The sequence below is a fragment of the Patagioenas fasciata genome, chromosome 9 (genome assembly GCF_037038585.1).
Source record: "Patagioenas fasciata isolate bPatFas1 chromosome 9, bPatFas1.hap1, whole genome shotgun sequence".
Lineage (NCBI taxonomy): Eukaryota > Metazoa > Chordata > Aves > Columbiformes > Columbidae > Patagioenas > Patagioenas fasciata.
Genome location: NC_092528.1, coordinates 13,772,043 through 13,796,741, shown reverse-complemented (window position 1 = coordinate 13,796,741; position 24,699 = coordinate 13,772,043). Strand labels below are relative to the sequence as shown.

At 42.5% G+C, this 24,699-nt stretch overlaps 1 protein-coding gene and 1 long non-coding RNA gene across 2 annotated transcripts in view; both read left to right on the top strand.

The window, feature by feature from the left end:
• Window positions 1-8,413: 8,413 nt before the first annotated feature.
• On the top strand, window positions 8,414-17,104 carry LOC139828596 (uncharacterized). The gene is made up of 2 exons (XR_011740393.1): window positions 8,414-8,525; window positions 16,908-17,104. It is a non-coding gene; the product is annotated as an uncharacterized lncRNA (long non-coding RNA).
• A 3,011-nt stretch (window positions 17,105-20,115) lies between these two features.
• The window catches only part of CUL3 (cullin 3), a 56,519-nt gene continuing 51,935 nt past the window's right edge, over window positions 20,116-24,699 (top strand). Inside the window, exon 1 of the mRNA XM_065844813.2 lies at window positions 20,116-20,599. Within this exon, the coding sequence (XP_065700885.1) occupies window positions 20,534-20,599 (66 nt within the window). The 5' untranslated portion in view covers window positions 20,116-20,533. The remainder of the gene's footprint in view (window positions 20,600-24,699) is intronic.

The window sequence follows — 24,699 nt, the reverse complement described above, 5'->3', positions numbered from 1 at the left end:
TTGACATGAATGCAAATAATTTGACACTAGAAATGATAAATCAGGAAGATAAAACTAAAGGAAATGGAAGAGGAATAAGCACACCATCATCTAAGAATTGTATGGGTTTGCCTATTGCCTTCAATTTATAAATTAATTTTTACTATATATAAATAAAACTAATTTTCAGGTTTATAAAACCTCAGTCACTGGAGAGATTTGCAAATAAATTAAGTAGTGTCTTCTCTTCTAGTACTTTAGTATCTTTTATTTTTCTTATTGTATGCGTAACACCGAAGTAAGCAATCCAATGATTTTTAGTAACAAAGATTAGCAACTATCAAAAAGGTTTGGAGATGCAAGTCAGATAAGCTATCCAAAATTCAAAGTAATACCTGTATACTAAATCTATGTTGAACAAGGTAATTCATACTGGAATTGAATTTATCATTATTGCTGTAGCCCTTCTTTGGTTAGTGAGTTATTCCTACTATTTTTTCTGGTCTGTTTGTTGTCATGAGAGAAAACTGGATAAAGAATCTTCAAGTCAGGATTGTTTGTGTGCAGGTCACTGGGCTGCTCACCCTTTGCAGTCCATGGCCAATGATGAGCCCTCAGCCACCTCTGTCAACTCCAGCTGGATAACAAAAGCCTTCTAAGTAAGAGAACAGAAAGCAAGAGAGAAAAAATTATAATACACTTCTGATATGACTATTTAAAAAATGTAATCAGTGCTTCCTAGAATTTTGTCCAGCAGCTATTTCCATGGATAATCACATCTTCAATCAAAGACAGAACACCTGACATGTTTCTGTATCTCAGCCCACTCTGTGTAAAATGAAGACAACAACACTCCCCTTCCCAATCTGTTGCTGCGCTCCCGTGACAGTCATTATGGTCTCTCTTGGCGCAGCATGTCCAGGTCTCTCAGTCTCTGCCGGATCCCATTCCAGGTGTCTGGCACTGACATAAATTGTCACCTGCTGCAGGGGCAGCAGAGCAGGTGTATTCAGGTGTGGAAAGGCAAGGTTGGAGCAGGATGTTTTTAGTTTCAGAGGGTTTCTTCCTTCCCAGAACACATTGGGTGGATGGAGATAGGTTGGGACAGAGTTGCTCACTGGAATTCTCCTGATCTCTGTCCTGTGAGGCTGAGCCTCGCTGCGAGGGCACAGGATACCTGCAGTTGAAGTATGTCTGAAAAGTCCTCCAAGAGCTTCACCTGTGCCCAGCCTGTCCTTTCTCCCATGACCAGCTCAGTGTCCAGTGCTGAGGATGGGGTCAGCTACTGATCAGGTGTATACGTTCCTTATAAATTGCTAAAAGCGATCTGTCTGGAAGCCAAACAGCAGCCCAAGGACTGTGCTGTTAACCCTGTAAAATTTTGCAACCTTCCTGGCAGTTTGTGAGACTGTTTTATATTGCTTCTGCCTTTGTGGCAAAAGATCCATTAATTCAGAAAGGGGCTGCTGTGGCCTTTCAAAAAGGGTACTCATTCATACCTGACAAAAATAATTGTAGCAAGACCCAATTTCCCCTGGCCTTTTGTGGTGCTTGTACCCAGCTAGTACTGAACAGCATCCCTGAGCTCTATGTAATTAAGCAAAAGAAAAGGGCTGTCTGTAAAAACTGTATACACTACTTTTTCAACTAGATGAGAAGTGAAAATATACAATATAGCAATTAATAGCTTCTGCTTGCAGCCTTGGAGAATGCAGCCATAGGCTTTCATAGTCTGTGTATGCAAGGACAGCTTCCTTTTATTTTTTTTTTTTCTGTTGTGTGATTATTAGCAACAATGCAAAGCCATATGTTAGTTACCATGGTGGAGGGGCTGCTCTCATAACTGTCTGAGCAGAGCACATTCTAAACATCGCAGTCTGGAGCCCAAAATACCCCAGCAGTAACTGAATCCTTTCTCCTAGTGGTTGCCAGCACTCTTTCCTACTGAAGACCCCTAGGATGCAGTCCTTTTTAGCATACTTCCTTCAAATGCAGCCTCACATCCGTTGTTCAGATATCGTGTGTTCACATTTGTCTCGAATTAGTCTGCACAGTGGCTTTTTAGTGTCTTTTTAGTGAAGAGAAAAATGATCTGTTCTACCAATGGGAACAAAAAAGGAAGTTTTATATATATATATATATATATGTACTGGTAGGCTTCCAGTACTTCATGCTACCAAACCACGAGGACAGCTGATGTAGAGTCTAGATTAGGAATAAAAATAAACACAGAAGATGTGCTGCCCTGCATAGTTTGAATGGCTCCAGTTTTTTAAATATATGCTTAAAAATCCCAACAGTTGTATTTGAATTCTTATGAAAGACCCTGGCCAAAATTTCAATGTAATTAATGTAGTCTAACTCAACAATAGTGAAATTGTACTAGTGCAGGCTTTACTCTCAAGAAAACTTTCAAAACCCCAACTCCTTTGGTTATCTGTTAAGCTGGAGATGGGAGGCTGAGTCAATAGTATTTAAATTGGCTTTGCAAAGCTGTCAGCAAAAGTTACCGGCCGGGGTTCAAAACTGATGCACAAATGCCCTTTACCACCCTAACAGGGAGGTAATTGAAGAAACTAATTTTTTGCTCCAGGAGTAGGATGGGCTTTGCCGTCATCCCCCCTCCCTGGCTTTCCAGCCGTGCTACTGCGGAGCTCCTCTTGCCCTGAGCAGGACCTGCCCTGGGCTTCCCTTCCCGGGCACTCAGCTCCTCTGAGCTGGGGAAGCTGGAGCTGCAGCCACAAAAATATGTCATGCGAAGGAGAAACAGGCCCCGTGGGTACCTTTGCTGTGCATAAGTTTCTTGTTCAAGTTTCTGTGCATGTTCCTCTCGGTATTTTCTTTAGCTTGCCTCTTGTATTGCCACTTACATTCAAGAGCTATCATCCAATATCTTTCTTTTCTAAATAGAAAATAGCTCATTGCTTGTATTTTTTGCCTCTGATTGCTAGTTAATGAAATTTGTTCAGCTTTATCATCACTGCAATGAGCTACGAAGAATCATTTGTCTCCGTTGCCTGGTCCAGGCTCGCTTCTGCTGAAGCTCACAGACGGCACAGTTATCCAGGAGACTGGAAGAATGCAGTCAAGAATAATGCAAAAACGGGTAAAAGCCAAGGCTCATCAATCTTTGATGCTGTGCTGTTACATCTGTATTGTACTCTGAGCCACGTAGCTCGAACATATTAGCATATGGAGCTGTTTGCTTGTTTTCTGGCATCTTCTTCCTTTGGAAAGTAGCTACAAACTTCCAGGTGCTTGTGTCAAATGAAGAAATAGTATAATATCAGCCTGTACAGGCCATGCTGTCAAACAAGGTTGTATCCAAGGGGTTCTGTGATAGATATGTCTTCCAGCATCCCTTCCCTGTGCTTTGGAAAGAGGGTCTTTCAGGTAGTATTCTTGTCACCTATCATCTGCTGTGCAACTCAAAGAACTCCAAGGGCCCAGTTCAAGAACCCAAAGCAATTTAGCAGCACATCCCCAATATTGTCAAACCACTAACTGGTAAATGCTGGCACTAGCTTTATTTGGCTTTAATATTGTGAGAAATTGCTGCTTTACTTTCAGAAATTACAATCCAGGTAACTTCCATTGTGGCATATTTAGTATCTGGGCTTTTGTCCTTAAGAAGTGGATCCAGGTTTCTTGTGGCTGTAGGTCTTAATTAGACTTGTAACTGTTAAACTGCAACTCTTATCGTATATGCTGATGGTTTTACTTTCCTCTTCTCTAAGTTCTGCCCTAGCCTCCATCACATCTAGCCTTGTTCAAATCAAACAGCTCTTCTAGTGAGCATTCTCCTTGGCTACCCTTTCTTACCAAAATTCCTATCACAGGTGCTCTCTTGATGCTTTAGATGTAACATTCAGCTGCCTTGCTGTTTTTACTCCTCTGAGTAATATTTTGCAACAGTATTAATTATACAGCGTGCTTAGGTTTCTCATACCATTATTAGCAAATACATGTTTACTCTAGCTTTCATTGTTTGAACTGACTCTGTGAACTATATGCCATGTTGTATTAATATCCATGACTGAAAAATACTTGGATCCCTTCTGGGCAAAGGTGAAGTTTAACATACGTTTTTGTGGATGGGCACAAAGTGTTCTACAGATATAGGAGGGGCACAAGCCCAGCACAGTCTCACTTTTCAGAGGACTACAGCTCCCATAGTCCCCAAGAAGAATTGCACCTGAGCTTTGATAGCAGCGCACTTTGGAAAAAGGAGGAGGTATACAAAAAATTTCCCTTGCTTAAGCAAGAGAAGTATAGTTTGTAAGTAATCAGTGAGTGCTAAATAAGGAGAAGCAAATTCTTCTGGAAAATCTAAGTGGAAATCTGCGGTGGTGACACGAGAGAGGTCCAAAGGGCTGAGAGAAGCAGCTAAGGAGCTCTAAGGAAACTCTGTAGATTTGTTAAGTAGAAGGGCTATTAAAGAGGAGGTTTTAAATGTCCAAGCAAGGATGGCTAACTAGTTAAAAGAATTTAAGTTCTGAGGAAGAAATTTAGATTCTAGTGAAGTGCAAGGAAGAGGAAGACTGAAATAATGAAGTGCCTGCCTCTGCCCAGTGTGTAACCACGGGTCTCTAAAGGCACAGTGGGATGAGGGCTCGTATTCTTTCTGCCCAGGGAGAAATGCATGATTGGGAGTGAGGAAGGCAACAGGTGGGTTGGTAGAGCAGTTTTATTTTTGGTAATGGGCTCTACTAGGGGTAAGGGATAAACTGTAGAATTAAAGTGACCTGCCTGTCTGTGGCAGGGTGAGCTGATGAGCTGATAGCAAGTAATAAAAGGTAGTTGAAGGTGGCTTTGTGTTTTCTGCTTCTCCACCTACAACTGTAATCTCCTTTTTGATCTCCCCTTTCGAAACAGGAGGTGTTGGTGATGATCTAACCAGCACCTGACTTGACAGCCACTTTGGGCAGGGACGAGGGCAGTGGCATCATGTGATGGGGGAGTGGCTGTCACCCTGGCGAATCCCTTTGGAGGATTGCCCCAAAGATCTCCATCATTTTTCTTTCAGCCTTAAACCACGTCCTCCATCCAATCAGTGATGAACAAATTTGAAAGGCACAGTCTGTTGAGATAATGTGCAGAGCAGAGCAGAACTAAGCTCTACACTACCACGAAAACCTGAGGAATGATCCCTCTGATGCACTTTATGCTGTTTATTGTGTATTTTGTCTTCCCCTGAATCTCAATACAATTAATTTATATTGTAATGCAGGAAGGTCCTTCCCCCACAAATCAGAACAAGATAGCTAAAAGAGCTAGCATTAGATGTTTAAAAATATTCACCCCAAAGTTTAAATTGTTGGTCTGACTTCTGCTGTGGCTGATTTCACTAGTCCTTTGGAATGCAAAGCACCTTTCTGTAAACTAGCAAGAGCAATAAAAGGTCTGACTAGCCCAGGCTAGCTACTGAAAATGCACTGCACCTTTTTCGTCTGTTTATCATGTACTGTTGCTATCCAATAGCTCTTACAGGTTAATTTGAGGACAACAGCAGTCTTTCTTCTGGTTCTGGATTTATGCATGGTTTTGCACTGATATGAATACCAGGTATAATGCAACTGAGATTTTGAGGGTTTTAGTATCAAATGTAGAGCTATGTATATTTGAGATTTCCAGCACTTCCCTTTGAGATTGATTTTCCCTTTGACGATTTGTTTTGCTAAACGCAGTGTTTTCCATTCTTGAGTTGGACCATCTTGGTTTAATAAAAATGGTCCAATATAGTGTGTCTTTGAGCAAGGCTAGGGAATAACTGTATCTAATTTTAAGATGAATTATTCTGTTGAAAGGCTATTTTGTTTAGAATAAGAATATGTATCTGCGTGCCTCTCTAGTTCACTTGAACCAGTTCTGCCCCAAATGGATGACGCAGTTTAGTTGTAGCTACAAAGAACTTTGGCTGTAAAACCTGTCCAAGAAGCAGAATAAATAGTCTGACCTCAGTTCTAGGCCGCAAATAGGATCCGAAGTTAGTGTGTGTGTGTCCCACACCCCGGTGTAGATTTGTCATATACTTGGAAACTGGCATTGTCCTCACCATGGACACAGCAGAAAGCTGCCCAAATCTGCACATGTTGTTGGCCTTTTAAACAATTATTTGCAACTGCAGCTAACCCCTTACTGCTGTGTGAGTGCCAGCTTTGCACCTTTTTTTCCCAACCAAGACTGCTGCATTCACTGCTGAAAGCAAGGGAAATCCAAGTCCTGGTCTTTGATGGAGGGAGGAGACAAGAGCCAGGGTGGGACATGGCTGTGGAATTAGTGAGGTGGGATGATGTGTACATCACATGTGAAACAGAACCTGGACTGCAATAAGAACTACAGTTCAGAAGTGGAATGCTAACTTTGGCTGCATGGAATAATATGGAGACAGCAAACGCACTGGGTTTGGTTTGCGTGGCCAGCAAGCACGCTGTACTTTGTTCATGTGCATGTAAGTGTTTCAAAGTGTGCAGAACCGCACTGCTGCTGGAGCGGTCTGTCCTCTCTGCTGCATGCACAGCAGTGCTGCAGCCCCTCATGGAGCATGCTGTGCCTTTGCTTGCCCCCTTTGCTGCTGCTTGGCTAGTTTCCCCCTGTCTTTCCTCCCTTCTTTTCTCTCCTCTGACAGAATAGCCCTCTGGGAAAGGGAAAGCTGAGTATTTCTGAAGCACTGCAGTGCAAACAAACCAGCTCCAAATGAAGCTTGACTGGGAATATCTGTGCCACCCTGCACAGTGATCATACCACACAGCGTGTGCGAGCTGCTAGAACAGGCTACCAGGCTGGGGAGGGGCTGAAGGACCAAGCATCCTCACAGTCCTTTGCCAGTAGCAGCATTTGTGTGAAATAGATTAAAACTGATTTGTGAATTAGTTTTAAAATATTAATTTCTTTTTGCCTAATGGGCCTGTACACTGTATAAAGTAAATATCAGTTACCAGAGCACGCAGTACCACCTCTTCAAACCTCGTACAAGTGATACTTGTAATGCATGTGAATGGTGGTGTCCATGGGGAGAACAGAAAAACAGTGCAATGTGCAACAGGGTATAGAGGAGATGATCCAGCATATAACTCCAGAGCTGCTGACCATCAGATCCATACTCTGGACTTCCTTTTGTTAGCTGAAATAAGCAAGTACAACTGTAAAACTGGAGAGGTGTGACTTTCTAATCGAGAAGCAGAACCACCAAGCAGCTAACTGGGAGGAGACTAGCTCCAACTTGTCCAGCTGTTCTCTCCCAACAGATTGCCTGATGGTGTAATACATTAAAAACAACAGTAATCCTGCTGTCCAGTAACATGTATAGGCTAGTCACTATAATCTTAACTACAGCTGAAAGCAGAGATGCAGGAAGCAATATCACAGGCAAAACCAACCCAAATCTATATCCAACAAGTCTTTCAAAGGATTGGCCATTGAGATGACAGACTCTAAGTTATATTGGCTTCCACTGCTCACCAGACTCCTGTTTGCTGCCCCAGAGCCAACAGCTTCATTCCTTGTTTTGCTCTGTGGCAACATCCAGATACCAAAAATTGTAATGCAGTTTTATGTATGGAACTTGCTGGGTCTTCTAGGGCAACACATCTTCTCTCGCCTCACCTGTAAGTATGGGCATCAAAGAGAAGATATCATTGCCTGCTTCCACAGCTAAAGTGAGAGAATTGTTAATTGAGTAAGAAATATCAGACTACCTTTTGAGGCTGTATTTCCAGTATAGGCTAACATCCTCAGCTATATGCCCTGGTTCCCATGCTTTGGAGATAATAGATCACAGAATCACAGAATGGGAATAGCAATGACATATTCTGATGCTCAAAACAGCTCCTGGCCCTTAGCAGCAAGATCGCTGCTGCTACCTGGGCTTTGGGCTCTTCTGATAAGAACTGCTTATGGCATAACTGTCTGAAAACCTGTCCCACGTTCAGTATTGTTCCTATGAGCCCTCCATCTTCTTGTGCATTGCAAATATTTCCTTGCACAATGCTTAAACAAGGGGAAATGAGGCAGAGCTGTTTGAACAACCATTCAGCACCAGAGCACTTTGTGGTCAAAGGAATCCTGAAGAATCTTTCAAATCCACGCATGTCACCAAAATATAATGAAGACGCAGGATCACCCGAAAAAGCTCTTGATTCATAGGACGAGGACCAAAGAGCACCAGGGAAGTAACAGATTTTACTGGATAATCTATGTGTTTGAATTCACAGTCCTTCAAGCTAAGTCATTCTTATAAACCTGAGAAATCCTTGAATGACAACTTCTGCCATTGCCCCAGGTCTTCCCTAAAACATGGAGCAAAATGCTCTGCATTCCACCCATCGGGTAATACCAAGGAGAAAACACCATAAGCAAAAATCTTGCTGTAGTGGCTAAATTCCTGCCTACCTAAAGTAGACACCTTTTTTCCTTATGGCTGCAGAAATGAGACCTTGGATAAAACTCCTCTCAGCAATGAGTCGGATCCAGCACTGTGTACATCTGACAGCCAGCTCGGCACCGCCTCACCACAGGCAGCAGCTGGGCTCCAATGGATTTCATGTGTAAGTAGGCCTGAAAGGCATATTAATTTTTAATTAGACATTTCAGTTTCAAGTTTAAAAGGCCTCCTTAAGATATGTGTCAGTAATACGTATGCTACTATGAATGAGGACGTAGGTCTTCAGCTATGTATTGTTGGTAAGCAAATTAAAACTCTCTACTGAGAATAAAAATATGTATGTGTGTATATATAAAAGTGTATTTTTAAAGCTAGACATCTGGCACAAATGAGGCTTTGGCAGCACTGCCTCCTGTCTTGTTCCAGTTTGCATTCAGCACTGTGGCAATTTCGAAGCCCTGGCTGGGGCAGCTGTGCAGGGGAGGAGAAGTCACAGACGCTGGTGCAAAGAGTTTTGATCAGAAGGGAAAAACCTAAAAATAGTGTCATAATGCTGACAGGCATGGAAAGAGCTTGGCAGAGAGATGTAAAGGATTGGTTGGTATGGTGTAGATTTCTATGCAAGGAAGGCTGACTTGCTTTTTTTTTTTTTTTTTTTTGGTGGCAAATATCCTGGAATGGTATGAGAAGTAGAAAAGGACATGAAGAGACAGAGTGTTAATGGTTTGGGCTCTGGAGAGATATGACTAGAAAACTAATTTTCCCTCTGGAAAGAATTGCATCTATTTCACCAAGTGTTTTTTTCAGCTACTTAGCCCTCTTCAGAACATTCTGGCCTCCTACTGAGATTTTTAGGAGTTTGGCAGAAGGTATGCAGAGCCAGACTCTTCTTTCTGGATGCTTTCCTACAAATACTAAAAATCAACTCTGGAACATCACAGCATTTCTTCTCATAGGCATCTATACATGTTTTCTTGTTAGTAAGCACCATATGTCACTCTTTAAACAGCCCAGTACTGTATTTGTTGGGACCTGAGTGTATGTGGTAACACCACAGCTCCTGTAAATGATGTATCAGCTATACATTACATAAAACTTCAGTAAACAGTCACTTCTAATAATTTCTCTCCCTTTCAGAAATGCATTTATATATGTGTTCTCTTAACCATGGTGAGGAAGTGTTTGGAACATGTTACTAAGGGTAACACATGTATTCGAATAAGGGCTTCTTTGGATGTCTGACTGTTCAGTGGATAAGTCCTTGAAGTTAGGGCAATTCTGAAATGTGAAACCAGCATTAAATATATACTAAAAAATCAAACCAAAACAACAACAAAAAAGCCACTCTCCTTGAGTGAAAATCTACAGTGAAATGAATCACCCTTTTAATTCTTTACACTTCTCTCCTACAGACACCGGGCCAACATTAGGCTGATTTATGGGGCTTGTGAAATGATCTTTAGAGCTTTTCACTCTGATCAAAAATCTTCCCAACTCCTAATGGTCCAGCTGGCCCAGAGGCAGAGCGAGGGATGTCTTCATAGATCCTTGGGATGTGTCCAAAAATGCAGTCTTTCTTTTAGCAATGTAAGTGTATATAACTCTTTGGCGCTTTTCCAGCCACTCACTTAAACTTGACCATGTATTGAGCTCTAGGTGTGAAATAAATATACGTCTTTAAAAGTTAACATGAAAAGGATTTTTGTTTGTTTAATTTAGATGCTGGCATTCTGCCACATGCTTTTTCTAGTTGGTAGTAGCAGGGAACCTCAATCTCCACCAGGTCCTGACAACAGCTAGGGGCACTCAGTACACAACAGGACAGGATTTACACCTTTCCATTTGGCTGGTTCTGCCTAATTTGGCAGAAGAAAAATCTTTGGCATTCCTGGTTTTAAGAAATTTGCAAACTAAGTGACATTTGCTGAACCGTTGCCTGATGTCTAAGAGATGCTGATTGTGATAGCATTTCAGCAGTGAAAGGGCTAAAATAGCACAAGCGTTGCTCCTGTTATTTTAAAACACCTCGGGACTATCCTAGAATTTACTTGCTTTTATCTTCCTGAACAATCTGGTACTAGAGACAAGGTTTGCAGTTAACATTCATCCCACATGTATTTCATTAATGCACACATTTCTTAAATTCTTGTTCTGCTGAGATGCCCACTTGATTTAAAACATAAATTAAAATTGGAAATATTTGAGGAGGAGAATTCTTGACGATCTTTATCTAAGATGAACCCAAACCCTTGCAAGTTGATTAAGAGCTTTTTTAAAGGCAGCTGGATTGATGGCAAAGTCACAAAAGGACACTGGCCTTCTTTGGGGGAACTCTGGGTGCATAGATCAAAGATTATGTTCTAGAAAATGAAAGGAAAAAAGAAGGGAAGTGGGCTCCAGGGGGAGATCGGTGTCAGGAGAGGCAGCAACCATGAGTGCTGCAGTCCTGGTGCTCCTCCAGTGCCCCAGGAAGGAGCCAGTCCTGCTGCTGCACCTCCTGAACTTGAAGGAAATGTTTGCCCAGTGACTCAGGGAACGGGGCTGGACCTTAGTGATAAACAGGCAAACAAATGGGAAGTGTTTCTAATATATGGGTATATGGACAGTTGTCCTGCATGCTGGAAATGTCAGAAATATCCCTTGCAATGGCATTTAAAGTAAAATTGAAGGAAATGTTAAGTAATATTGATAAAACAATGAAATCATGTAATTTTGAAAATGCCAGAATATTGTAATTGTTTTGTATTTGCACCTCCTTTTTTTTTTTTTTTTTTATACTGCAGTCCTGAAACCAATTGAGAGTAATGAAGCATGTAACTGAATCCATAGTACCAATCGAAAAAGGTTTCTGATGATAGTACATGCCTATCCCTAGTTGTTACAACTCCTCACTTAGAAGAAACAGAATAGTGGGAAAGGGAGATTATAGTTAAGCAATTCGCAGGAATCTTTTTAATTCCTCCACTCCCAGCTGGACGTGGCAGGATTCCTTTGAACTGAGAAGAAAATTATATTCCAGAGAGAATTCTTATTGCCTGTCTTAAATTTACTACTAGTATTCTCTTTCCATACTAAGCCAGAAGTGTTTTACAGATTCAGATCTTCTTTACAGTGGTGCCAAACTTCCTGTTTGCTCAAGTTAAGGAATATAATGGCTATGTGCAATAAAAAATTATTTTCAAGAATGCTAGGTGCAACGTAGGTCATTTGAGGAATATTGCTTGCCTTATGTTATACGGGCAGAATCTGCAGACTCTCTGACAGTGTTTTAAATCCAAGTAGTGATTTTAGTCATGACATGAATAAAACATCCCCTAGACCGGTTGCTGGAGCCAAATATGCCTTGAGATCTGGCCACAACTGATTTCAATCCCTAGAAAGAACTTGGGTCAGAAACAGACACTAAGAAATGCGATTGCCAACCTGAGTACCACCTTGAAAAGCTGTTACTGTTTGTTCAGATACCTTTATTATTGTTTTTATCAGCACAGCAGACTTGTGTAAAGTACATCAGTAACAATGAACTTTTGTGAATATACACTGCATTTATATTGGGAAGATTTGCCATGCATCTGATAGAGCTAACCTGAAAAAAATGCTCTTGCATACAGACTTTTATTCTAGTGTATGTAGCTCTTAATCCATTATGATCTTGTCTTTTTTGTTGTTGTGTGTGGTGTTTTGTTTGTTTGTTTTTCCCTGCATTTTGTGTTCTAATGTCTTGAGAAACTGCAGCCATTTCATGGGAATGGGTCTGTACTACCCAGTATTAACATAACATGCCCTCTCACCAGGACACTATTTATTTAGGCATTTCCTGAAGGTAAAAAACTCACTGGCATCAAAAGCTTATCCTTACCTTGCATCCATGTCATGTCAGTTCCAAAAGTCAGGCTCAGTACACGTGGGCCTGATTGACCACTGGACTCTCAGCACATGAGGCATACGTATACATAGGTGATCTCACTCATGTCCACAGCAGATTCAAGATATCTAGTACGTGATTTTTTTTTCTCTTTTGCTTTAGGCCTCCTTTCAGACTGAAAGTCCAAGAACCATCATCCCATTCCTGAAAATACACTTTCCTTCCCACCAATACACCTTCCTACCCGCCACACCTTCCTCATAACCTGCCTTATCTATGTCATTTGCAAGCTTTTTTGTAGAAGACTGTCTGTGTTTTTTTGTGTGTTTGTCTGGTGCTGGATGAGTCTTGTTTGTTGACCATTAGATAAGAGTGTAAGTAAAGATAGCAGCAATAATCTTACTCCTTAAGGAGGTATCTTGTCTGAATTTAGTGTCATGCTACAAAATCTGTTAAAAGATCGCTTTCTGCATTGAACTCAATCTTGTGAGTTGAAAGCTGTTTAACAGCCAAAGGACAGTTGTGTTTTACACAGATGTTTCACATTATTTACACACAACTAAAAAGATGGACAGCTATACTGTGCAACATGCTTAAATATTTGGTGGTCATGCGCCTTTACCACTTCGCAAACACTTTTAACTGCTGAAAGTCTTGCTCCCTCTACCTCCAGTTTTGCATTTTTACCATAGCCAGGAGTTACCACTGGGACAAGTCCGCCAAAAAGGTGTAGCCAGGGGAATAAATGCATCAGACAAATTCTGCTGGGTTAGTTCAAACAGCTTTGTCTCGGGCAGAGTAGGAAAAGCGCAGCACAATTCCAATTTATGGAGCTAAGGGAAGAGCCCTGATTTTCAGGAATGCACATTTCAGCTGCCTGGCATCTTTAGCCTGCAGAACCAGGGCTGGAAGAGGATGTTTACCAGAAGCCTCTAAAATAATGACTGTTTTCTGAGACTACAGTCACGCAGTCATTGTAGAAATGGCTTTGTGGCACTCAAAGACGTCCATTCCCACCCATAAACTGGAAATTACCCTCTTCCTCGTACAGCTCAGATGTCAGAATAAATCATCTGGGCAGTCCTCACGTGTTTCAGTGCAAAGGCATCAGGTTAGTAAGTGCTGCTAGGAGTGATGTGGGTTTACCCACCTGACTTTCCACTGGAATTTAAACACTGATTTTTTTTTATACAGTCTTCTCCACTATGCAATAGGGCTGACTCTACAGCTGCTGTGGAGTGATGACAAACATCTGGATGTCAGTCAGATGTTAAACTGGCACAGCTGCTTCTCCCGTAGACACCTGACTCGATACTGAAGATTAGTCACTGTGCTGCCCAAGGCTTTCTCTGGCATTGTAAAGGACCTGGGAATTGTGCAACTACAGCTGGCTAGACAATTCTCCTGTGCAGAAGTAAGATTTAAAATGATGCATATTTTTTAGGAGGAGGAAATTCCCACATGGGAAACCCAGATTTTTTACCTGAATGTGAAGAGGCCACAAATGTACAGGCATTTAAAGTATGTAACGTGACCAGTTCTTTGTCACTTAGCTAACAGGAAACGTCAAAATAGCTGAGGCATGAAAGTCAGTAACAGCCACAAATAAAGTAACCTCTCGTAAGTGTAACTGTGAAAGCTTTGAAATGTGTTTCTCTCTCAACTTTCAAAGCAACTTCCTCCAGTCCCAAAGAAACTGAATTGGTACTAAGAAACTAGATCTCGTAAGAATAAAAAATTGTCAGCCATCTCAGAGCACACATTCTCCAGCAGCATCGTGTGCCACGACAAAGCAGTGGGTGAGTGCCACCAAACAGCTGTATTACCGACCCCCAGCTGTGCACGGTGCTGAGAGCTGCCAATGATATCCGTACAGAAGTGAGCGCCTCAGTAAATCCAGAGCTTCTCTTTTGGAAGAAAGTGACGTTAGCTAGTCCTGACAAAACTCACCCTGTTTGGACTCTGACTTGGTCTTTAGCAAGATGCTGAGCTTCACTTGGCAAGTTGAATAATGAAGGATCTGTTGCATCTGTAGGTAAACAGTTTTAAGGAATAATTACCTTTGGCGTAGCATTGTTTTTGATCTTGCTTCACTCTCCAACCATTTTGTTGAGCTGTCTTTTCCTACTCGATTTAAATGTCAGTACTCTCAGAATGCACTTTCCCATGTGGGTGCTTTACACACCAAGATCAGGTCACCCCTAACCTTTGGTAAGTGTTTGTGCAGCATGATGGTACTAGGGCAAACCTTTTAAGTTTCATTTGGTTTTGTACACAGTATTTTCTGCCGTGGTTTGTAAGAGAAACTTTTTTTTTTTTCCCTGAAAATTTGCCTTGAATGTTTTGAAGCGTCTGGCTCTTCCAGGCCATCTTCTGACACACTATGTACACACTCGTTCCCCTCTAAGAGCAGATGGTTGTGACACGGTAGGAAAAATTTCTGAACCTGAAATATTTGTCTAACCACATCACTGCAGATTTCACTGTTGGTTGCAGCTGCTGTAGCATGGATTTTTTATTTCTTTTTTTGGTAACGTGAATGCTGTACAAAAGTTTTACTGTGACCCAATCTCCTGTCACACTACTGAAAGCCTGTAAAAACTCTCGACAGTGAGACAGTGGTCTCATGGCTGGAAAATGAGACTGGAACATAAGAGTCTGCCTTTTCTCAATTTGACAGCGTTATCTGTTCTAGCAGTGGTAGCTTAGTGAGGACACAGGTGCTGACACTGTCACCTTATGCTGCTGAGGTCCTTGTTCGACAGAGACCAAGGCAGGGTGTGAAAGAGGCTGCTGTTGCAGTAGTTACAGCAATTCTGCCATAAGAAAAGCAGCAGCACAGGTGAATTACAGGCCATCAGTTTGCTGGTGTATTTTGCAGTCATATTGTGCAAGATGACTGTCAAAGGCACCCATTAGAGATGTGAGTTTGCACTTGAATTGAGACTTGGCATCGTTTGTTAAGGACTTCAGTATTATTCCATGTATTATTTCAGCAATCTTGAAGTGGGTCAGGTACTGAAAGGGAAGCCAGTGCTGGTTGGACAGCATTAATTTGGGTTATTATGTGCATTGTCTGGTTAGACCTGTTTTTAAAATGTGCCACTACATGATGTGCTCATTACAGCACCCTCACCATCTGCTGCCCATCCCCAGCTCGCAGCCAGGAAAAAGTCCCCTCGCGTCCGCCTGCGCTACAGGGTAATATTGGCAGTGGAGTCGGCGGCTGGGATGGAAAGTGACACACAGAGCCCTAAGGGAGAGCAGGGGTTAAGCTGTGCCCATCAGCAAGGGTTTTGTCTGTTAAGTCAAGTCAGTAATAGTGAAAAAAAACAGGGTTGAGATAGTACCTCAACATCTCTTTTTCTTCCTGCTTGCAAGAATATTTGAAAGTACTTTAGTCTGTTTTAATTTTGAAACTGTTGGGCTGTTTAGACTGTCATATTTTTGCATTTACTCTATTTGTGGTGGCATTTAAATACAACAGAAATTAAATTTAAACACAACCCAGCCAAATGTTCTAAGCAACGAGTTTCCATGAGGGAACAAGCAAATAACTTTGCGTTGCCTGTTTTCCTTCTTGCTTTGCAACTCCACAGCCTTTCACTGCACCCCAGGCCTCTCAGCCACCCTCATTGCCTCCACCGTGTCAAAATCCCCCAACCAACAATAAAACCCAACTGTGCGCCTTTTTAAAGAAAATAGTATTTACATTACTTACGTAGAATGAAGAAAGGAGAGTAAAAGCAGCCTCCTAAATTACAGATCTATCTGATATGTAGGTAGCTTTATTATGTTGAATTATACCTCTCCCTAAAGTCCTCTGAAGCAGTGATGGATGAAGATAAAACCAAACCTTTTCTTCATTCGGGACACGCAGGAAAGTCTCAAAGTGGACAGAAATAATGTGAAACAGTTTGCCTTGAAATTGTTCTGTTTCTTTGAAGAGAAATTTAATAGTACCCTGGTAAATTGTGTTTCTGAATATTTATCATGTTTTTACAGGACCCTATTGTCCCTATTCTCATTGCAATCTACCTTTGTACATAAATCAGTCAGTTATTCTTTCAATTTGCAGGGGAGGGATTAAAGCACTAAAAGTATACATGTATCTGGTTGTCCTGAGCTTTGTTATTCTTCCAGTAATTTGGGGAAAGATTCTGCTTTTGGCAGAACTACTTTTGGCAGAATCCTCAATACAATTTATTCAAAACACCCTGTGGTTCATTCATTGGGTGCTTGTTTTGCTGGTGCATATCTCTGTGGTGTTACAAAAAATATACATTCTTTTCCTCAGGTTGTAGAAATAGTGATGAAAAGAATGATTTTACTGTATCTCTCAAAACAGTAACATGGGAAAGTGAGGGAACTGTCTTATACATACGGTTACTGTGTCAGATATCAGTCATGCAAATCTGAAAGCAACCATCACATGCAAAGTGTTGCAGGCACTTAATGGGGAAAAAAAATAAGAAAAAAAGGGTAAAGCCCTCCCCTGATATTTGTCTTTAAAGGGAGAGAACTGACTGTTTTTCCCACCACAATATGCAAATGCCTTTTTTCTTTCCTGCCAGTGTTTGCAGTCGGGCGTTCAGGTGCTCCGCAGACCAGGATGCAGTTGTTCTGTTTCCTGTGTGGCAGAGACATAGTTTTTTTTTCCTTTGTGCTTGTGTTTTTCAGTGGTCAAATATCACTGGCAGTTGCAGGAGTGAGGGAGTATGTAAAGAAGACCTGAAAATACCTGTGTACGAGTCCTTGGAAGTGATGTTTACTTTAAAAACAAAACAACCAACCTTCGTTCCTGGCTTTGGTGGAGCACAATCAAATCTTGCCAAGGAAAAAGTCACAACTGGAAATAAAGAAATTGTATTATCATAGGTACATAGAGAATATTTTTCTGTACGTTACACAAGACCCACGTTCTGCTTTTAAAGGCCCAATTACAAAAATGTAAATTTAGATTGATTCTAATGTAATGCACTCTTCATATTCTTCTAAAATGTCTGCCGCCCTTCACATGATTAAGGTAAGTGCTAAATCAGATGACAAAAACAGTGTTTAAATAATTAAATATTTGTTACCGCCTTCAAGATACACGTCAATGAAGAGGGTCATCCTTGTGCTGACAGAAGGATGGGAAAATGTCATTCAGGTGGAAATATTCTGTGTGGATTAGCAGGCACCTGAGCAACTTCCACTATTAGTTAGTGATATCATCAAAGTCTTAATTCAGAGGACTGATAGGGCCTCAGAAAAAAAACAACCAGTAAATGACTGTGTTGGATAATGCTGAACTCTTCTCTGCACAGTGTAAGTAATGTTGGAGGCCCTCATACCTCTGCATGTTGTTGTGGTTGGTGTCAGATGTGTTTATGACTGTTGCAATGCACAGATGTGAACTTTCCAAAAAGGGTGACCATTCTTCAGCACAAGAACTGCTACTTCACTGCCGAACTAACATAAGATACACAAGATAAATACGGGAGATAGCTGAGATGATCTAATTAAGCAACAGGGTGGCCTACTCTTCCTATGCTAATCTGTCCTTCTCCACCTGCCTGTCTTCCTTCTGGCTTTAACCAATCTAAAATTTACATTATAGGCATTCAACAAACCTCTAAATCAGTCCTTTGTGTAAGCTCAAAGGCTAATTTTTAGCAAAAATTTAATTTTGTACATTATGTATGGAAATAGAAAATTTGCACTGAAAATATAATGATTGTCTCCACCTTGGACAGTCACAGAACAGACCTCAGACATGCAGGGAGGAGCTACTGGTGAATTTCCAAATAGCAAATGTCCCCACTGGGTCATAAATCTGCACAAAAAGAAGGCTCAGACTGCAAATTCAGCGTTTAGTAATAAAGCCAGAACTAGCAATATACTTACACTTTTGTGTTACAGCTACAAACACATAGTGTAAAATAAAGCTACTTGACATGTGAATCGAGATCACTTGGTAGCAGTTTTACTTTTTGTTGAGCAGACTGCGCCCGACTGAACAGTGTCTAAGGGTGAGTCAGCACTTTTCCAACTTTTAGATAAAGATGTGCATTAGTCGCAACTTAGATTAAGAGAATGCAAGAGTCTGGTGGTTCAGGGCAGTAATGGATATAGTAAAAGCTGTTATTTTTCTTCTTTCTTGGAAGAAGAAATGCCAGTTCCTCAAAAACAGCTTGGGGGGAAAGTTTTGGTTTTTGAAAACAACACTAAATTTGTTGAAAAGTATTCCTGTAACATTTTAAAAATTAAAACCTCTCTGTTTCACTACAAATTTACTTATTACTTTAGAGTCAAAACTAAACCTTTTTCAAATGACTTGATCTTAACTGTCAGGAATGGAAAAACACCCCAACATATTAACATAAGAGGTTGCCCTCATTTGCCAAAGGAAGTACTTAAGAGGAGAAAGAAGATTGAAATGATATTGAAACAATGTGGAAGCCATACTCTTCATATTATAATAACAAATGGCAATGTTTCCCTTCTCACCTCACCTTTGTTTCATCTGCATTTTGACTACACTGTAATTTTGAAAGGACAGGTTCATATTGCATAGTCATGTTGCAATCATTGTTTATTGTGTTGCTGTTATATAATATCTTCTCTAGGCGTATATGCTTCAGCCTGATCAGGAGATTTAAAAACATGTAATATAGGAACATGCACGGTTCCAATGGGAAGTGGTTGTAGAACTTAAAAGAGCCAAAACCAGTGAAAATACTGTTACAGAAGGTAAGCTAGCTCAGAGAAGGTAAGTTGCTTCTGTGCCCCCAGGGCATGTGCAGCGTGGAGGCACCTGCAGAAGACAGTGATGACACAGGGTGCTGGGTGCAAGATCTCCATCGGTCACCTGGTGCCCTGGTGTCTTGAGTCCAGTTTAAGAGTCATCTATAAGAAATTCTCTTCCTGGCCATGCCACGTCCTTCCTCTGGGGGATCTTGAGCAAGGCATGTTTTCACCCAGATTTCAATTTCATCCACAAACTTCTCAGTCAGTCCCCTGGTGACTGGGACACAGATATTTTTCTGGCCCACCAGCCCAGTTCTCAGAGGTTCCGTGCAGCTACTGACTCCCCGAATCTGCCATTTTCAAAGCGTTCTTCCCTTGTACAGCAACTGCCCCTTCCTGAATGACCCACATTTAACTCCGCGCTCACGTAAGCATTGCCCCAGGTACCACCCTCACTCCTCGGGCACGCACTGCGACCAAAACAGCACAACAGGACGAACTGCCCGGCACCGTGCTCGCCGGTCACCCCGCCGGTGCCGTGATTCAGAGGGGCGGAACAAGCACCCGGGAGACTTCAAAGGGGAAGGGACAGAACAGAACAAGCTGTGCCGTGCCCAGCAGGTGAACCGCGGCGCACGGCGGATGCTGTCGCGGGGCCGGGGGCCGTGCCCCGTGTCCCCGTGCGGCTGCAGCAGCGCCTGAGCCCCGCGTAACGCCGCGAGCCCCGCTCGCGCCTCCCAGTACGGGCGCCAAAACCTGCGCCGTAACCCAAGTGAACCATGTGCCACAACCGCAGGCGCGGGATGCCGGCGCGTGCGAAAATACCAAAACAACCCCACTCAAACCAAACACACACCGTCCCACATACGGGCAGCTACGCTCGCGCCAAGCGCCGCCCCCCGCCCGGCCGCGCCGCCCGCTTAGCTTCGCCCCGCCCCGTCTCCCGCGGCGTCGCTCTCCGCCAATCAGCACCGCCATTTCCTCCCGCGCGCCTTCCCCGCTCTCCCCTCCCCGCGGCCGTGACAGCTCGGGGCCGCCCGGCCCCGCCCGCCGGAGGGGGCCCGACCGGCCATCTCGCGAGAGCGGAAGAAGCCTCGCGAGAGCGACGAGGCGTCCTCCCCTCGCCCCCTGCAGGCGGCGCTCCGCCCCGCGGCCCTCCCGCCGCCCCCGCCCGCCGCCGCGGCCGGATCTGCCTCTCGCTGCTGGCTGGGCGGTGGGAAGGGAAGGCACAGGAAGGGGGGGTGGGGGGGCTCTCGGCCCTGCGCACTGAGCGATGTTTGTCCGCCATCGCGGCGGAGGAGGAGGGTGAAGGAAGCGCTGCCGCCGGAGCGAGGGGCCTGCGCCGCCGCCTCGCCCCTCGCCGCCGCCTCACCCGCCGCTCCCTCACCTCGGCCCGGCCCGGCTCGGCCCGGCCCTCCCGCCCTCCGCGCAGCCCCGGGGGCCGCAGCCCGGAGTGAAGGTCGCCAGCGGCCTCCCCCGCCCGGCCCCCGGCCCCGCTCCCGCGGTCTGCCGCCCCGCCGCGCGTCCCCCGGCGTTCCTCCGGACTGGAGGCGCCGCCGCCGCTGGGCCCGAAGATGTCGAACCTGAGCAAGGGGACGGGCAGCCGGAAGGACACCAAGATGCGGATCCGAGCCTTCCCTGTGAGTACCGGGCCTAGGCCGAGCTGAGCGGCCGCGCCAGGCCCCGGCCTCCGCCTGCCCGCAGGCCCCGCGGACTCGCTGCCCTGGCAGCCGCGCCGTGTGCCCGGGGCTGCGGGGCGGCAAACCGGGCCGGCCCCGGGCAGAGGCGGCCTCGGGCTTCGGCGGGGGCCAGGGGTGCGAGCGGTGCGGAGTGAGCTGTCAGCCGGCCGGCGGCCTCGGGCACCCCCTGTGCGAGCTGCGGCGGGGGAACGTGCGGGAGCTGAGGCTCCCGGAGCGGGGCTGCCTGCCGCACGGCCGGGGGGGAACGGGGCCCGCCGTTATCGCCCCGCTCGTCAGTCAAGCAGTCAATTTTGAAAATCCACGGACAACACTGGGGGAAAGGGGGGGCTGGCTTCTTTGTTTTCAAGGAAAAGGCCTCAGAGAAGGATTCGAAGGTTGTAAACCGACATCAACAAAATTAGTCAGCCTCGGCAGGGAGGGTGGTATTTATTTATGTCTTCTGGAGAGTTTCCTGTTTGTGAATTTATTTCACTCTCTGCTCAGTAAAAGAGGCTATAAGTCATATGATTATAAGATTTAGGTGGCACAATGCCAGCTGTTCAGATGATGTTACTATAAACATCTAGGCATAGGTAACTTTCATGCGTGTTTGGTAGAGCCATGAGCATGCCATCCCTTTGAGTTTCCGAGGAGAATGAGACAGTTTATTAATTTATACTGCCATAAAGCTTGCTGTGTTTTGACATTTGGTTCAATTAAAGCTTACAACAGAATAACAACTGCAGTACTATTAATGGTGTTGAGAACGAGAGAAATAGAAAAGCTTCTGTCTGCCAGAGGATGGCCAGGAAGCGTGTATGTGTTCATCGGTGTGTATGTTAAAAAATATACTTAGTTGAGTCACTGGCTTTTAAGGCTTAGCGTTAACTTTTTGATGCTGTGTCTGATCTCAGTAGGCAGTAGCGCAGGACTAGCGCACCTTCCTTTATAGACAAACTGGACATACCTGTTTATCTTATGTCCCTGGCAAGGAATATGTCAATATATTTGCTTCATCAAAACTCTCTCTGATGAAATTAGAGAATTCTTTATACTCTCAGCAGCAGACTTAATCATAGCAATCTGATTTATACAACTTTTCTCTTACTTTTTCATGTACTTTCAGTAATGGACAATTGCATTTAATTGTAAAAGTCAAAAGAAAAAAAACAGGCTGTGAAATTGTAAATTTTAGCTGACAGAAGGTTTTTGGTCTCCAAATTGCATGTATTTCTTTAAACAGCCTTTTCCAAGATTGTCAGCTTTGTTGGAATATGTTGCATTATAGGAATAAAGAAAAAAACTTACTGCAACATGGCCTGGGCTTTAGTAACAAGTAGTAGAAAAACTTGTACAAAAATAAACCATGACAAATTCAATATGTGTGTTTTATAACAAACTACACCAAAAATATAGCAGTATTTTAATTTGATAAATACATTAATGTATCCAAAGTGTGAATAAGTAGATATTGGTCAGCCGACAAAGGCAGACTTAACAGGGGGATAAACTTTAGTTTGTGTTTTACTTTTTTCACCACTTTTGTAAATGAACATATGAAATCGTTTTGGCAGGTCAAGAATGCTCGTACAGAAGCCTGTTCTTACATAAAGTTAAACAGTGTCATTAGGTTTTTTTCTTCGGAAACGGTTTTTGCTGTTGTCTTTCTTCTCAGTTGGTTAAAGAATGTCTAGGTCAAAAACAAGTTTGCTTGTTTGATTTTTAATTGTCTTCTCCCTCAAAGAATACAATAAGTAAGGAGGCTTCAAGGCCTACAGATCTTAAATGTTTGATGACATCTGTTGACAGCATTTTTTTTGACAGTGTTTCCTTCAATAGATTGTATTTTTGAAGACAATTTGTGGATGAAGTGTTTATAGAAAAGAAACCTGTACTTGGTTGAGAGATTTGGAGGAGTTTGCTCTTTCATAACTGCAGAAGTCAGTAGCCATGGTTCACGTATAAAACGTAAATTTTGTGGAGGCTTAAGTGGTTGTATAGCTTTGGTCCTGCGGATAGTGCCAGTGACTGCAGTGGGATTATTCATGTCAGTGAAGTTACGTTTGTGTGTAGGACAGAGTCTATATTTAGAAAGTATATGTACTTCAGCTTCTGATCTTCACTCTTCAATCTTGAATTTGGTGGGTTTGCATTTCAGTTCTGAATTAAGAGTCCTTCCAGAGGTGACATTGTAGGCTGCTTCAGTTCATCTTCTTATTCATCACCTTTCCTCAGCAGGTCTGCCTGTTCTAGATTAGTTTGCTTCTTGCACGGAGGTAGCCCTTTACCATTATATTAAACTAAAAGTAGCCAAGCTGGAGAGGCAAAGTTCTTGAAACATAGCAATATTAGGGTAACTTTCTCCATGTATGCTCTGTCTCTTTAATACTTTCTACTTTTCATGGTATTTTTTGATATTTCCCCTGTTATATTTTAGAGTAGCTAAAGGAGAAGTAGAAATTTACAAAATATTGCTGCTCCAAAGTTTTCTTTTTCTACCTTACTAGAAATTAACTAGAAATTGATGAAACATTTGAAAACCACCATGGTTGCCCCTAGAGATCTGTAACGTTTTGGAATTAATTTTATTCTAGATTTCTTTATTCTGTTTTGTAATTGGTGGCAGATTATCTGTTACCCCAAGTGTCCATTCGTATTTGCTATCTCCTGGTATGTGCTCTGATGTGCTTTTTCTTACCTCAAGGGCAATGACTTTGAGTATTGGCCATACTTTTTTGCTGAAGTGGGTTGTAGAGCGATCAAAAATAGTCAAGGAAAGTAGTTTTCTATACATTTAACTCATTTTTTGTTCATAATAGAAAAAATGCATTTATTTTCCTAATTTAAAAACGAACTTATTAAAAGGAAGTTTCTTGTGTACTCCTGTTGGACTTGACTTAAAGACAGTGACAATCTTTGCAGCAGAAGTGGTCCTGAGGAGAATGCATTCTTTTTTGAGACTTCAAACTTTGGCATTTTTTTTTAAATCTAGAAAGAATATTAGAAAGAAATTTTTAGGAAAGTTTACTGTATAGTCAGTAGAGCAAACTGGTGAGGTTAGGCTCGTACACTTAAGTAACCTTAGGTACCAGTGTAGATTTCTGTTGTGCTACTTTTAATACCTTTGTAAGTATATGACTGTTCTTTATCTGAACGAGGTCTATCCAGATAGTGTTTGGAGTAGCATTGAAGTTAAAACAAGAGATGGAATACTGTAAGAGGGCTTTTGCATGATTGTAGGTTCTTTTCCTTTTTTTTATGCAATCTTTAAACTTTTTTCTTTCAAATTCATATACACTGCAACAAATAGGAATGTTATGATTGGGCATTAAAAATAACAAAATAAATTTTGAAATCTTGAGTAAATGTCAGTGATTTAAGTTGGATATAGTTTATAAATTTCAGGGTTTTTTTATTTGGAGGAGTGTAGTAGTATTTTTGCTGAATACACAGTATATGCATTATGTGAAAATGCAGGTTTAATACTCTTACAAAATACGAATCAATTTCACCTGGAGAAGTGTTGGGGGTTGTTTTCTTCCCTTTCCTGGTTTAGTTTAATGTACTCTGGGGGTCTCAGATTGGCTCTTACTGTTTAACTCTCAGTGAGCCTGTTACTGCTGGCTAAAGGAACATTTCAAAAGCTCTCAAACAAGCTTGCACCCAATCTAATTTTAACACTATTTAATTGATCTTGAAAAGTGGTCCTGAAGAATGCTAGGTTTAAAACTTTTGCAGGGATGTGATGTCTATAATGGAGATAAAGCATGTATAAATAATGTTTCCTGCAAGTGTATTCGGACTAATTTGCTGGAACAGTTTATCTAGTGGAAGATAGTAGCCTTAAATGTGTTTTGATGGAAAAGTTGTATGAAGTAAAAAATACGCATTTCTTATGTAAACAAACAGCATGTGGGAATTTAGAAAGCATTATGGGAATTCATTTTCAAAATACATACAAGTAATGTTAAGCTGTGTCAAATGAACTTTTTTGCAAGAACTCATTCTTATCTCAGTGCAATATGTCAGTTGTCACTATAGAATTGGTTGGACAGATCTTT